Source organism: Ornithorhynchus anatinus, chromosome 3 (assembly GCF_004115215.2).
Source record: "Ornithorhynchus anatinus isolate Pmale09 chromosome 3, mOrnAna1.pri.v4, whole genome shotgun sequence".
In the NCBI taxonomy this organism is placed as follows: domain Eukaryota; kingdom Metazoa; phylum Chordata; class Mammalia; order Monotremata; family Ornithorhynchidae; genus Ornithorhynchus; species Ornithorhynchus anatinus.
The window spans coordinates 24,277,247-24,291,153 of record NC_041730.1 but is presented as its reverse complement, the minus strand read 5'-3'; the positions used below and the strand labels follow the sequence as shown (position 1 = coordinate 24,291,153).

The 13,907-nt window shown below is 51.1% G+C and overlaps 1 protein-coding gene across 1 annotated transcript in view; it reads right to left on the bottom strand.

Moving 5' to 3' along the window:
- Nucleotides 1-6,688: 6,688 nt before the first annotated feature.
- ALX4 (ALX homeobox 4) overlaps nt 6,689-13,907 on the bottom strand; it is a 58,586-nt gene continuing 51,367 nt past the window's right edge. The window contains exon 4 of the mRNA XM_029061174.2: nt 6,689-7,114. Coding sequence (XP_028917007.1) covers nt 6,788-7,114 — 327 coding nt within the window. The 3' untranslated portion in view covers nt 6,689-6,787. The remainder of the gene's footprint in view (nt 7,115-13,907) is intronic.

Below are 13,907 nucleotides of genomic sequence, written 5' to 3'. Positions count from 1 at the left end.
CATAAAAATAATTATTATTGATAATAATTATAAATAGTGTTATTTATTGAGCACTTACTATGTGCGGAACACTGTACTAAGCTCTTGGGAGAGTAAAGTACAACAGAATTCATGGACACGCTCCCTGCCCAAAATGGGGATTAAGACTGTGAGCCTCACGTGGAACAACCTGATTACCCTGTATCTCCCCCAGCGCTTAGAACAGTGCTCTGCACATAGTAAGCGCTTAACAAATACCATCATCGTCATCATCATCATGAGCTTACTCTCAGTTCAGCGAGGGACAGGGACACTGTCCGACCTATCTCGTATCCACCTCAGTGCTTGGCACATAGTAAGTACTGTATAACTACCACAATTATTAGTGGAGAAGAGAAAGAGAAAGAGAGAGAATCCCACCCAGCTGGAGAGTCAGACAGAGCTGAAGAATGGAGAAAGAGAGAGACCAGGAACAGAAATAGGAGAAAGAAGGAAATTGGGAGCCAAAGCTCGAGAGCAGAGAGGCAGGCGGAGCGCAGAGGAACAGACGGAGAAGAGACTTAATTCCAAGCGAGCCTTCAGCAGCACAGGTCTCAGACAGCGGGTCGGGTCGCCACTGCCGGCGGGGCTCCTGGGTAGGCCGCGCTGTCCGGACTTCTGTTCCTGGGGTTCCGGCCCTGACCAGGCCACTGCTTCCGGGAACACCAGGCTGAGAGGATCCTGGAGGGCACCAGGCGGGAGCTGCCAACCCTTGCAACCCAGACAAGCTTGAGCTGCCGTGTTGGTGACTTTGGCTACTCATTTTAGAAAGGAGAGGGGCCTGGGAGCAGCACCTCTGTGCTGGAAAACCAGTAGTCAGGAGAGGGGTTGGCAGGACTTCCCTTCCTTCTGGCAAAGCAAAATTCAGTCCATTCCTGGTAACCCAGAGTCAATTCCATAGAGCCAAAGACGGTGGTGCTGCCCTCGAGTAACTGGCCATAGGATTCCGAACCCTGGATCACACCCCTTTCCTGAGTGGGTCCGTCAAAGGCTCGGCCGACACCTAGACAATTCCTCGGGCTCTGAAGGGTGCCAGCGATGGCTAGGGAAGACATCGAAGGAAATCCTGTTCCATCCGGTTTCGATTATTATTATTGTTATTATAATGACAATTGTGGTATTTGTAAGTTGCTTAACATGTGCCAGGCACTGTACTCAGCACTTGGGAAGACACAAGCAAATCGGGTTGGACATAGTCTCTGTCTCATAATTCCCCTTTTACAGATGAGGTAAATGAGGCACAGAGAAGTTAAGGGACTCGCTCAAGGTCACACAGCAGACAAGCAGCGGAGCAGAGATTAGAACCCAGCTCCTTCGGACGTCCAGGCCTGTGCGCTATGCACTGGGCCATGCTGCTTCTCTGTTCTGGAGCCCTGTGGGTCTGGGGACTGGTCTCTCTACCCCTTACGTGATGTGAGATGTAAACTAGCTGCCCCCTTCTTCCCTCTCCGTACCCCCAGGCCTGGACCTCTGGCCAGTTGCAGTGTGTTTCGGAGTAGGAAAGCTCCCTTCCCCTCCCCCTCCCGTACAGAGAGACCCTTCCAGGATCACATTCTGGCTGGGAAACACCTTTTTTGTGCAGGGTTGCCAGTCCCATCTTCGGCCACCTGTTGTTAATCTAGCCCGGCCCGGGTAATCCATTCTGCACTGTGTCAGCAGCTCAAAAGGGCACTGTTAGTATTTTTTGCCGAGTTCAATTAACGTGAGATTTCGGAGGCCCCTCTGATCACATTTCATCTGTCCTAAGTCAGGAACAAAATAGACAAATTCCAGCGGGGAGGGGAAAGGAGGAGGAGTTTATTGCAAACAACAACAACAACAAAATAAGCGGTTTGAGTCCTGTTCTGAGCTGGGTGTTTGCCAAAGTCCAGGGGGTTTTGCTCTTCATTTTGCCACCCACACTTAAACCCCCATGTCCCCTTCTCACCCTGCCCACCCACTCAAAAAAGATGTAAGTGCAATAACTTACTTTCGGAAACAAAAGGCAAGAAGGTTTCTTTATTATTACGCTGTAATGAACTTGTAGTACACGGCGGTATAGGCAGTAAAACTTTATGGCACAAACCTCGTTTTTTTAATACTTTTCTGATTTTTTTCATGTATTTTTATGGACCTTTTTAATATATACTTTTAATATTCCACCCCAGGCCATTAAGCTAAAGAAAAAGTTGCGTTTATACAAGGTTAAAATATCTTACAATGAGAACGATAGTATTGGTTGAGGTTTGTGTTCCTTCTACCTCTCCAGCTTTCTTGCAGACACTGCACACTGCACACCCAAACAGATATATTATTATTATACATTGAAAACTGTCCTTCAAAATCAGTAGTATAAAGTTCTAGCTCGATATATGTATGTGAATGAGGAAGAGAAGGGGCAGGGGTGGGTGATGATTTGGCCAACACAGACATAGTTAATATCGTACCCTGGAAGCACCTGGCTTCCCTACAGTACGTTGAATCAAGTTAGAAGTGGTTGATGGGAGTTTTGTGGGGCACTGGGCTTCATTGTGTTTTCCTTCTGGCTGGCTGTTCTTGGGGCTGAGTTGCCGTCCGGCCAGTCCGTCCTCTGATGAAGTGCTTGTTCTCGGTGGTTTGTCAACCTCTTCAAGGAGCTTTTTAGATTGTGAGGCCCTAAGGGAGAGGGACCGGTTCTAATTCCCTCCTTTGAACTCTTAATAAATATCATTATTGCTACTATTCCTGCTCTCAGGCCCAGGGCAGTTGGGTAGGCGGGGGGCTGGATGCAGCCTGCAGAACTTGGAAAGGACAGGGGTCAGAGGGAGATCGGAGCTCAGACAGGTTGCCTTTGCAGAGCTGGGCAGATGGGCCTGTGTTCCCACTCCCTAACTCCCCACCCAATCCCCGACCTGCGTCGGGTCTCTAAGACCACCTCTGCTCCCTCCAACCCTGGCCCCCAAGTTGAAAATTTGGGACAGGTAACAGAACCGTGCCCTCCCCTTCCCCAGGTGTCATAAATAAGGAAAGGGCGGTCTTGGGACCCCACCCTACCTGTTTTCCCCTCTCCATTACCTCCCTCCCATCTCCCATTCCAGACTGGGAATGCTGATAGCACCTGAGTCCAGCCACCCTAAACTCTGGATTAGAACCAGGAAGAACTCTGTTGTGACAACAAGGAGGAAGAGCTCACTTTCCCTGAAGCTTGTCCCCTCCCCACCCTGACCCCCCCAACTCCTTATGTAGCCCTCATGTCAGGATCACTGCCGACATTTCTCTTGGGGAAACTGAAAGAAGGTTTGGTGTTGTCCACTGATTTCAGCCACCCTCCCCGAACTACGTGCCACAGACCTCCTCTCCTGCCACACCCAGCCCCCAGCCTACAGCTCTGAGGAACACAGTCATTTGAGAACTAAGGCCTAGGTGACCTTCCTCAGGGATGTTCTTTATCAGTTCCTCCGGGCCTGGGTGCCCTACACACCGGAAATCCGAGCCTCACCCCACCCAGACAGAAAAGAAGCCCCCTGGAAGTGAGGCTCAGGGAATAGACTACTCTGAGGGCTTTGATGGGAAGGGCAGGTGTCACTCTGAGTCTGAGTGACACCGAGGAGCTTCCCACCTCCCAAATCCCCATGAAGATTGAAGATGGACACTGGATGAATTTTCAGATGGGGAGGTTTCTCTAACACCCTCATTTAGAAAACGTTTACCAAAGGTTGGCACCTATTCAGAAAGATTTAGGGGCTGCCCAGCCTAGTGGCAGAGGGGTAGAGGAGATGACCTCTAGAAAAGCCGGGCCTCTTGTTGTCCCTCTGTCCCCGACACCGATCTGAGAAATCTTTTATCTAGTGAGTGTTGCCAATTCCTCTGAGGTCTCTAGTGTTTTTCTGTCGTTTGGAATTGTTCAGTAAAACCCATTCCTCCTCCTCCCCCAGCCCACCTATGATTCTGAGGAAATCTACACATGTGAATTATGCCTCCCAAAATGTGGCTGGGGGCCTTAAGACACTCGTCAGTAGAAGAGGCCAAATGTCTAGATGGGATGTGGCTTCCCTGGAGTCAGCCCTCTCCTTTCAAGTGTGAAAGGCCTAAAACTGAGGTCGAATAATGCTCAGTTCCAAGAAAGTCAGACAACTTTCCCCTCAGATCAGTTCTGAGCCTGCTGCCCACAGAGAAGCCTACATTTTTTAAGTGAGGTCCCCCCAAGACCTCCCCACCTGCGCTGGGTCCTCCTTTCCCATAGAGCCCTGGTCTCAAAGAGTTCACCAGATAAGAAGGGGCACACGACATACTGAGGGACCTTAGGCAAGTGATGTCACCTCTCCATGCCTCAGTTTCTTCATCAGTGATAAGGCGATGCCTGGGCTTCCAATGGGAAGCTGCGGGAGGAATCTGCTCCCCCAAACTGGCTGGCTTTCTAGTGGTGGTGCCTGTAGGCCTAGCCCTTGGTGCCCATCTGAGAGTAGAGGGCTGGCACTTCTCTCACAGGGGTTCCTCGGGACCATGTTGATGATCTGGACAAGTGGCCTAGAGGGATTGTCCCTCTTTATATCAGAATAGTTCCTGCCATGGGGATGGGACGGCAGAGCCCAACAGGGAGGTCCTTGTGGAAAACAGATGACTGCCAGGTAGGTGAGATACCCCATAGCCTCCTACGGTCACCTCTCCCTGAAGAGGGATTTGGGGATCCATCTTGACTGAGAATGGAGAGGTATGAAGGGTGCTGGATTGGACCTTTTGTTCCCACTGCCAGATCCTGCAGAGAAACAGGGTACACATGGATGAGACGAAAGCAGTCCCCCTTTCCAGTGAGCAAGCGAGCCTGGCATCTAATATCAGGTTTCTGGAATTTGCCTGTTTGGAGAACGGAATAGGTGGTCCAGGAGACACTCTGTCAGTGAGAGATGCTTGGGAAATGTTTCTGGATCAAACAGAAAAAGCTAAGACGAGGGATTGTTTAGTTTAGCAAAGAGAGAAAGATGAACATATCTTCATAACAGTTTCCCAATCTAGGATGGGTTAATGGATGGTGACCGGCTGTTCTTTGCCGTCACTAAAGACAGAATAAGGGAAGATGGGATTAAATTGCAGCAGGATGGCTTTAGGCTGAAAAAAAGGAAGCACTTCCTACCTAGGAAGAACTAGAACAAGCCCCCAAAAGAAATCGGGGACTCCCCTTCACTGGAGATCTTCACAAGCTAGAAAACCATCTGTCTGGAACAGTCAATGTGCAGTCCTGCATGAAGGCTGGAGGATGGGTTAAATGACCTTTGGGGGTGACATCTGGTTTACTGGTTACAAGGGTGTTCCCTTCTCACCCCTCCTTCTGCCCCCAAAGCCCTGAACTCCAGGCTGAACTTGCTTTGCCTGTAGGAGGATCTTCCCGGAAACCTGTGGGTCTGTGTTCCAGCCTCTGGTACTACGGAGTGACAGACAGGCACTTGGTGGTTGTGGCCATGAAGTGGGGTGTGAGGGCTGGGGACCGGGGGCAAGGGGAGCAGGGGAGAGGATGAGGTGAGAGTTTGTAGGGGATACTATCCACATGGTTTGATGAAGGACAGAATGGGGATTGATCTGTCTGTCTCTCTCTCTCATCAGGCCTGTTCTCCCAAGTTCACCGTTTCTGGCTGGGGAGAGGCAGAGGGAAGAAAGGTTCCCTGTGGAGAGATCCTAAACTCCCTTGCCCACTGTTCTCTGTACCCCCTGCTCCTCCCCCAGGACATTCCCTCACCCAGCAATCCCTCTGCCCCTCCCAGATGAGAATCAGCCCAAACTCTGGCCCTGGAGATTGTCGCCCCAAGTGGCTGCTGTGGCTCCAACTTGGAAGACAGACTAAGCCCAGGAGAGGAGTTCCTTCCCTATTGCCACTTCTTAGGGATGCCGACCTCCCAGGCCACCAAGGGTCTCTGGGGCAGGAGGACAAGCAGGGGTGGGGTGAGCCAGGCCCTCCTGGGTACGCCCTGGGGGTCCCCCTAGCATTCTGGCCCGACACTCATCTCTCTTCAGACCTGGGGTGGAGGGAGCCCAGAGAGCTGAAGGTCATGTGCTTTGGGCCCGGCCTCTCCTCCAGTGCTAGTGGCAGAGAGATATCTGGTTCTACACCCTCCCCAAACTAGCATCCAAGGCTGTTCAGTCCAGTGGAGACTAGGGTTTACCCATGTCTTTGGCAAAGGCAAAAGCAACGGAGGGAAAGCGAGACCCGAGCGTTTAATCCAGGAGCCTGTTTGGCAACTAACCGAAGGGACGATGGGGGAAAGGGAGAAAGTCTCTCTGGTACCCTCCAGGTCTCTCACTCACTGCCAGGGAGGCTACTGGTCTCTGGTTGGTCTGGAAATCGGGAACACCATAGATGGAAGTTGTGTTTCAGACATAGACACACACCATGGCATGGGTCAGTCTCAACCCTTGGGCCGGGTTCCGGATGGATCCAGGTGGGAATCTGGCCTTAAGCCCAAGAGTTCGGTGGTGGGGAGGCGGGGGGTTAGGGTCTCTGCTTACGATAGAGGCGAAGCTGCAGAACTTGGCAACATGGCTTTCTCTACTGCCTTGACCGAGAGCAGGGAAGAGCGGCCTTAGGGGAGGGCAGAAGCCTCTCTTTCCCCCCCCCAATCCCCTCCCCCCCCAAACCGGGCAGTCCTTAGGGGCTCAGTCAGGGCCAGTCCTCATCCTCAGACCTCCGGTGGCTGAAAGTGCTGCGAGCCAGTCCCCCGGCCCCACCCCCCGGGGCTGCCCGGCACGAGGAGGGACCACTGCCGGGCAGGAGCGGCGCGGCGGTCGGTGGGCGCCCCGAGGCGTGGGGGCAGTGGCCCTGTCATGTGGCCCAGGAGATGGCGGCGCTGTGCTCCTTGGCCTTCATGCGGAGGGCAGCGATGCTGGAGGTCTTGCGGTCGGGCTCCCCATTCAGCTCGTAGCCGTTGAGGCCGGGACTGATGCCGGCCGCCCCAAACAGGCTGCCCATGTGCGTCTGGCCCACGTGGCCGCCGGGCCCCGAGACGCTCAGGAAGTCGGAGACGCCGCCGCTGGTGCCAGGCGGGTGGGCGTGGGGGGACATGCAGGCGGGCACCGGGTCGCAGGGAACCACACAGGCTGGCACAGGGGAGGCGGCTCCATTGTTGCCAATCCAAGATGGGTTCTGGATCTGGAAGGAGGGAGGAACGACAACCAGGCTCAGACCTCCAGTTTTTTGTTATTCACCTTGCCGGTAGGCCTTTTATTCACCCTGCTAGTATGTCTTCCCTCCCCATCTCTCAATCTGTCCTTCCCTCCCCACAGGCCCCCTCTGGCCTTCACTAACCCCCAATGGCCCCCACTGTCCCCCAACAACCCTCACCAGCCCCCATTGCTCTTCCTCCTTCTCCTCAGCCCACAAGTCTCTGCCCCAGTCATTCCTTCTCATTTTATTTCTGGCTCACAGTCAGAGAATGCTCTCCCCAGTCCACCTGCCTATAGGACTTTAAGCACCCTGGGGCTGCCCAGGCGTTCTTCTCCGGGCCCCTCATACTCTGCACAGCATCCTGTAACTGCTCCAAGACAAGTTGACAGGCCCAGACCGTTTTTAAAAAATGGTATTTGTTAATCACTTATTAGTTCCAGACACTGTATTAAGCACTGGGATAGATACAAGCTAGTCAGGTTGGACACATGGGGCTCACAGTCTCAATCCCTATTTCACAGATGAAGTAACTGACACACAGAGAATTTAAGTGACTTGCCCAGGGTCACACAGCAGACAAGTGGCAGAGCCAGGATTAGAAGATAGATCCTTCTCTCTCCCAGGCCCATGCTCTCTCCACTAGCCCACACTGCTTCCTGTCCCAAATAAGGAATCCGGGCCTGAAATGGAAACTCAGATTCTTCATCCTCTGTTCCTGCTGCTTCCTCAATCTTCCGCTATTGTCAGATGGCAGTTCTCTCCCTACTGCTGGCAGAGGTCGCCAGGGAAGCCAGGTGAATAACAAAGAATGCAGGTTTTAGTCATTTTTCTCCCCTTAAGCTTCGGAGGCAGCGAGCGGGGCAGAAAAGATACTGATGATCTGTGTACCTCTCCTTGACCTGAAGTCATGAGGGACCAAGATCATTTAAATCCAAGGATCATCTGTGTGTCCTTCCCAACCAGATTTTCTCCAGAATTGCCTGCACTTAGCAAACAGGCAGGTCCAAGTGTCTTTCCTCTAGACTTTAAGATCATTGTAGGCAGGGAAAGTGTCTACCAACTCTCTTATATTGTACTCCCCCAAATGCTTAGTACAGAGCTTTGCACACAGGAAGCGCTCAATAAATACAATTGATTAAATATGATTGATTGATTCCTTTTGCCTTCTTCCCCTCCTCAGCCTCCTGTGAGTAGAGGGCAGACTGCTGGGAAGAAGGGATGGAGGCAGACCCTGGGCTCTGTTCACGGCTACTGTCATCACTGCCTGAGGAGCTGAGTCACAGGAACTATTTGGGGTGAGAGTGTCACTGAAATATTTTCAGGAAAAGTGATACTCCCTGACAAGCCAAACCTAACAAATGATTTGCAATCGTGAGAAGCAGCATAGTCTAGTGGAAAGAGCACGGGCCTGGGAATCAGAAGAACCTGCGTTCTAATCCTGGCTCTGCCACTTGTCTGCTCTGTGACCTTGAGCAAGTCACTTCACTTCTCTGTACCTCAGTATGACCTTGAGCAAGTCACTTCACTTCTCTGTACCTCAGTACCTCATCTGTAAAATGGGGATTAAGACTGAAGTCCACGTGGGACAGGCACCGTGTCTAACCTGATTGCTTGTATCCACCCCAGGGCTTAGTACGGTGCCTGGCACATAGTAAGCGCTTAACAAATTCCATTAAAAGATCATTTAAGAATAGACATATTCAACAGCCAAATGCCAAAGCACCAAAGTGCCAAGGGTCCACAAAATTAATGATCAAGGGTCCACAAAATCAACAATCACATTACTAATCTTGGACTCATCCATGCTGTCTGAATCCACCCAAATCCCAGCCCTAATAAAAAATAAAATAAAATAAATTGTGTTATTTGTTATGCGCTTACTATGTGCAAAGCACTATTCTAAGCGCTGAGGGATACAAGGTGATCAGGTTGTCCCACTTGGGGCTCACAGTTTTAATCCCCATTTGACAGATGAGGTAACTGAGGCACAGAGGAGTTAAGTGACTTGCCCAAGGTCACACAGCTGACTAGCAGCGGAGCCGGGATTAGAACCCGTGATCTCTGACTCCCAGTCCCGCGCACTTTCCACTGAGCCACGCTGCTTCTCTAATCCCAATTCTACCTGTAACCCAAACTCAGAGTTTAGTACAATGCATTGTACTAAGTAGGAATTTAGTAAATAAATACCATGTTTACTACTAATCCTTGTCTAAACCGTAATCCTAGGCCTGGTGCTAATACAATTTTCAGGAATTGTTTTTTTGTTGATGATTGAACTTTGATATTTGACATTGGAGGTTTGACATAGAATGGGATGCTTTAGGGAGATTTGTCATCTGGCATGAGAGAGGAGCATCAAACTTCTTTCCTCTTTCCTTAAGGTAAGAGAAGCTCGCCTCCGCTGGGCAAGTAGAACTGAGTTTTAAACATGGAGGCAAGATTCTAGAATTAACCAACAAAAACACAGCCACCAAAGGGTCTCTGCTTAGGGCCAAAGAGGACCTGTTTGGCTTAGTGGATAGAGCAAGGACTTGGGAGTCAGAGTTCAGGGTTCTAATCTCTGCTCCGCCACTTGTCAGCTGTGTGACTTTGGGCAAGTCACTTAACTTCTCTGTGCCTCAGTTATCTCATCTGTAAAATGGGGATTAAGACTGTGTATCTACTCCAGTGCTTAGAACAGTGGTTGGCACATAGTAAATGCTTAACAAATGCCATGATCATTATTATTATTATCTGGAGGAAGAACTCTGCTCCCCTGGATCTCCCAGAGGAGAGCAAGACACTGGTTCCCTTGACCACCAGGAGGATATGCGGCTTGGTGCACCAGAGAATTCTGGGACCCCAGTGGGTGGGCTAGGAGGCTTGTGTCTTGTGTGGGAATATGGACAGCTCCAAATTTCACTTTACCTACAACTAGTTTTGATGCAATGCTACCTCTTAGTTGATCCTGTCCTTCTCCCTATCTTCCAACTCAGTGAGTCAGGGACCTTGGCAGAGATTCTGCCAGAGATGGGAAGAGGTGGGGAAGGTGGGGGGTTGGGGGCGGTATTAATGAAAGGCCTCCAGATGTAGGATTGCCTTTCTGTGAACCCCAATGCTAGCATGGGCCTAGAAATTCGCCGGTTTCACCTCTACAATATCGCCAAGATCCTCCCTTTCCTCTCCACCCAAACGGCTATCTTACTATTACGGGCTCTCATTATATCCCGGCTAGACTACCGTGTCGGCCTTCTCTCTGACCTCCCTTCCTCCTCTCTCGCCCCGCTCCGGTCTATTCTTCACTCTGCTGCCCGGCTCATCTTCCTGCAGAAACGATCTGGGCATGTCACTCCCCTTCTTAAACAACTCCAGTGGTTGCCTATCGACCTCCGCTCCAAACAAAAACTCCTCACTCTAGGCTTCGAGGCTCTCCATCACCTTGCCCCTTCCTACCGCTCCTCCCTTCTCTCTTTCTACCGCCCACCCCACACGCTCCGCTCCTCTGCCGCCCACCTCCTCACCGTCCCTCGGTCTCGCCTATCCCGCCGTCGACCCCTGGGTCACGTCCTCCCTCCTCACCTCCGCCAAACTGATTCTCTTTCCCTCTTCAAAACCCTACTTAAAAATCACCTCCTCCAAGAGGCCTTCCCAGACTGAGCTCCTCTTCCCCCTCTACTCCCTCTGCCATCCCCCCTTTACCTCTCCACAGCTAAAGCCTCATTTTCCCCTTTTCCCTCTGCTCCTCCCCCTCTCCCTTCCCATCCCCACAGCACTGTACTCGTCCGCTCAACTGTATATATTTTCGTTACCCTATTTATTTTGTTAATGAATTGTACATCGCCTCGATTCTATTTAGTTGCCATTGTTTTTACGAGATGTTCTTCCCCTTGACGCTGTTTATTGCCATCGTTCTCGTCTGTCCGTCTCCCCCGATTAGACCGTAAGCCTGTCAAACGGCAGGGACTGTCTCTATCTGTTGCCGACTTGTTCATCCCAAGCGCTTAGTACAGTGCTCTGCACATAGTAAGCGCTCAATAAATACTATTGAATGAATGAAATCAGAAGGACTTAGGCTCGAATCCCACTCCACCACGTCTGCTGTGTGACCTTAGGCAAATCCTTTAATTTATGTGTGTGCCTCAGTTACCTCGTTTGTAAAATGGAGATTTAGATTGTGTGTAGTGTAGGGACTTTGTCCGACTCGATTAGCTAATATCTACCTCAGTGCTTAATATCTTGCCTGCACTAAACAAATACCATAAAAAAAGACTACGGGACGTGGTATCCAGTGAGGCTTTGTACTAGCATCGAGGCCCTGGCTGGCAGAGTGGAAAGGGAGAATCGGTCTCTTGTAATCTTTAACCATGAATCTGGGGATTTAGATGGTACTGCTTTCCTCCTGCTTCTTCCTGTGGGGCTCGAGGGCTTGGTGGGAACAGTTGTGGTGGCAAGGGATGAGAGAGGAAGAGGCTACGTCTTTCTAAGAGACATCCTGAAATCCATCCAAATGCCTAGCTGCCTGGGCTCCTCGGGTGGAAGGGGACAGTGGGCAAGAGGCACTGAGGTTGGAGTTTAACCAACCTAGGCTCTTCCATGGGGCAGGGAGGACCAGGTGGGGAGAGGTGCGGGGGGAGAATGCAGGAGATGAAAGAATGCAGCGGGAGCGGAACCAGATGGAGTCTCTGTGAAGGGCCCTGCATTCCACAGGCCCTCAGCACCACTTGCTCCCGTGCCGGCTCTGACCTCTTACCTCTACCAAATTAATACTGGGAGGTGGCAGGTGGGGGTGGGGTGACAGGGCATCCGGGAGAGGCACAAAGGAACAGGAGGGAAGAGAGAGGTGGAGGGAAGTGGAGAGAACTGCCCAGTGTGAGCTGGGGCCAGAATAGGCTAAGAATTTGGTTGAACATTCCCCAGTTAACGATCACTGCTGAGTCAGTAGACCTGGGATGCCTGTGGGAGAGATAGCTGGCAAACTGGGCTGCCCAAGGAGGGCACGGGGACGGGGACAACCTGTAGGGCTGAAGAGATGGAATCCAGGGCATAGAAGGTCAGGGGCGGAAAGAAATGGGCCGGCTCTAGAACAACCTGTTGCCCTTGGGTCTGGCTGGGAGTGGCTGTGGTTCCTGAGAGATGTGAATGCTTTGGGATGCGAGAGACGGGCTAGGGCTGAGGAGGGGTGGAAAGGGGGCAGTAAGGGTAGCCAGTACAGTCCTCTGCACATTGGAAGCACTCAGTGATCACCACTGGTTGATTGACTGAGCAGTGAAGGGACGGTGTCCAATCTGTATTGTAACTACCCCAGTGTTTAGCACAATAGTGAGTGCTTAACAAGTGCCATAATTATTATTACGAAGGCAAAGGGGGCTGTGTCTGATATGGCGATCTGGTATCTACCCCACTACTTAGGGGGAGCAGCATGGCTCAGTGGAAAGAGCCCGGGCTTTGGAGTCAGAGGTCATGGGTTCGACTCCCGGCTCTGCCACTTGTCAGCTGTGTGAATGTGGGCAAGTCTCTTCACTTCTCTGTGCCTCAGTTACCTCATCTGTAAAATGGGGATTAACTGCGAGCCTCACGTGGGACAACCTTATTACCCTGCATCTACCCCAGCGCTTAGAACAGTGCTCTGCACATAGTAAGCGCTTAACAAATACCAACATTATTATTACTTAGCACAGTGCTAAGTACATAGTAAGCACTTAACACCACAGTAATAAGAATATGTCTGTCTCCTCCTATAGACTAAGCTCCTTGTGGTCAGGAGCTTATTGGTGCGTATTGTACTTTCTCAAGTGCTTAGTACAGCACTCTGCATACAGCAAGTGCTCAATAAATAACATTGCTTGCTTGATCGAGGAAAGCAATTCTTCTTCTTCTTATTATTATTAGAAGGGCAGAGGGGGCGAGTCCTGTTCAGAGCTGGAATCTCCCCTTGCACTGTAGGCAGGGCATAGGGAGGAGAAGACGAAGAAGAACAAGAGTGGCAACTCTTCCTGCTGCTCTCGCTCTGGGCCTGGTGGGTCTGGCTCAGTGGAATAGCCCGGGCTTGGGAGTCAGAGGTCATGAGTTCTAATCCCAGCTCCACCACTTGCCTGCTGTGTGACTTCGAGCAAGTCACTTAACTTCTCTGAACCTCAGTTACCTCATCTGTAAAATGGGGATTAAGACTGTTATCCCCGGGTGGGACAATCTGGTTATCTTGTAATAATAATAATGGTGGTATTTGTTAAGTGCTTACTATGTGCAAAGCACTGTTCTAAGCGCTGGGGAGGGACACAAGGCGATCAGGTTGTCCCACGTGGGGCTCACAGTTTTAATCCCCATTTTACAGATGAGGTAACTGAGGCCCAGAGAAGTGAAGTGACTTGCCCAAAGTCACACAGCTGGCAAGCGGCGGAGTCGGGATTAGAATTAGAACCCATGACCTCTGACTCCCAAGCCCGGGCTCTTTCCACTGAGCCACACTGCATGCTTAGAGCAGTGCTTGGAACATAGTAAGCGCTTAACAAATACCATTATCGTTATTATTATTACTATGCGTCCATCAGGCTTAGATGCCAGGGTGTGCCCTAGTCTTCCTGAGATCTTAAAGAATCTTTCCCATAGGAGAGAGAAAGAGAGCTAAAGATGGAGCATTAGTGCTGAGGGAAGTGGAGGTTCTGGACCAGTGAGCGGTTCTCCTTGGGAAGCGGGTGTGAGGCACAAGAGGCAGAGCAGGGCTTGGACCTTGAGCACCCTTGGTATTTTTTTTTAAGCGCTTACTATGTGCAGAGCACTGTTCTAAGCGCTGGGGTAGACA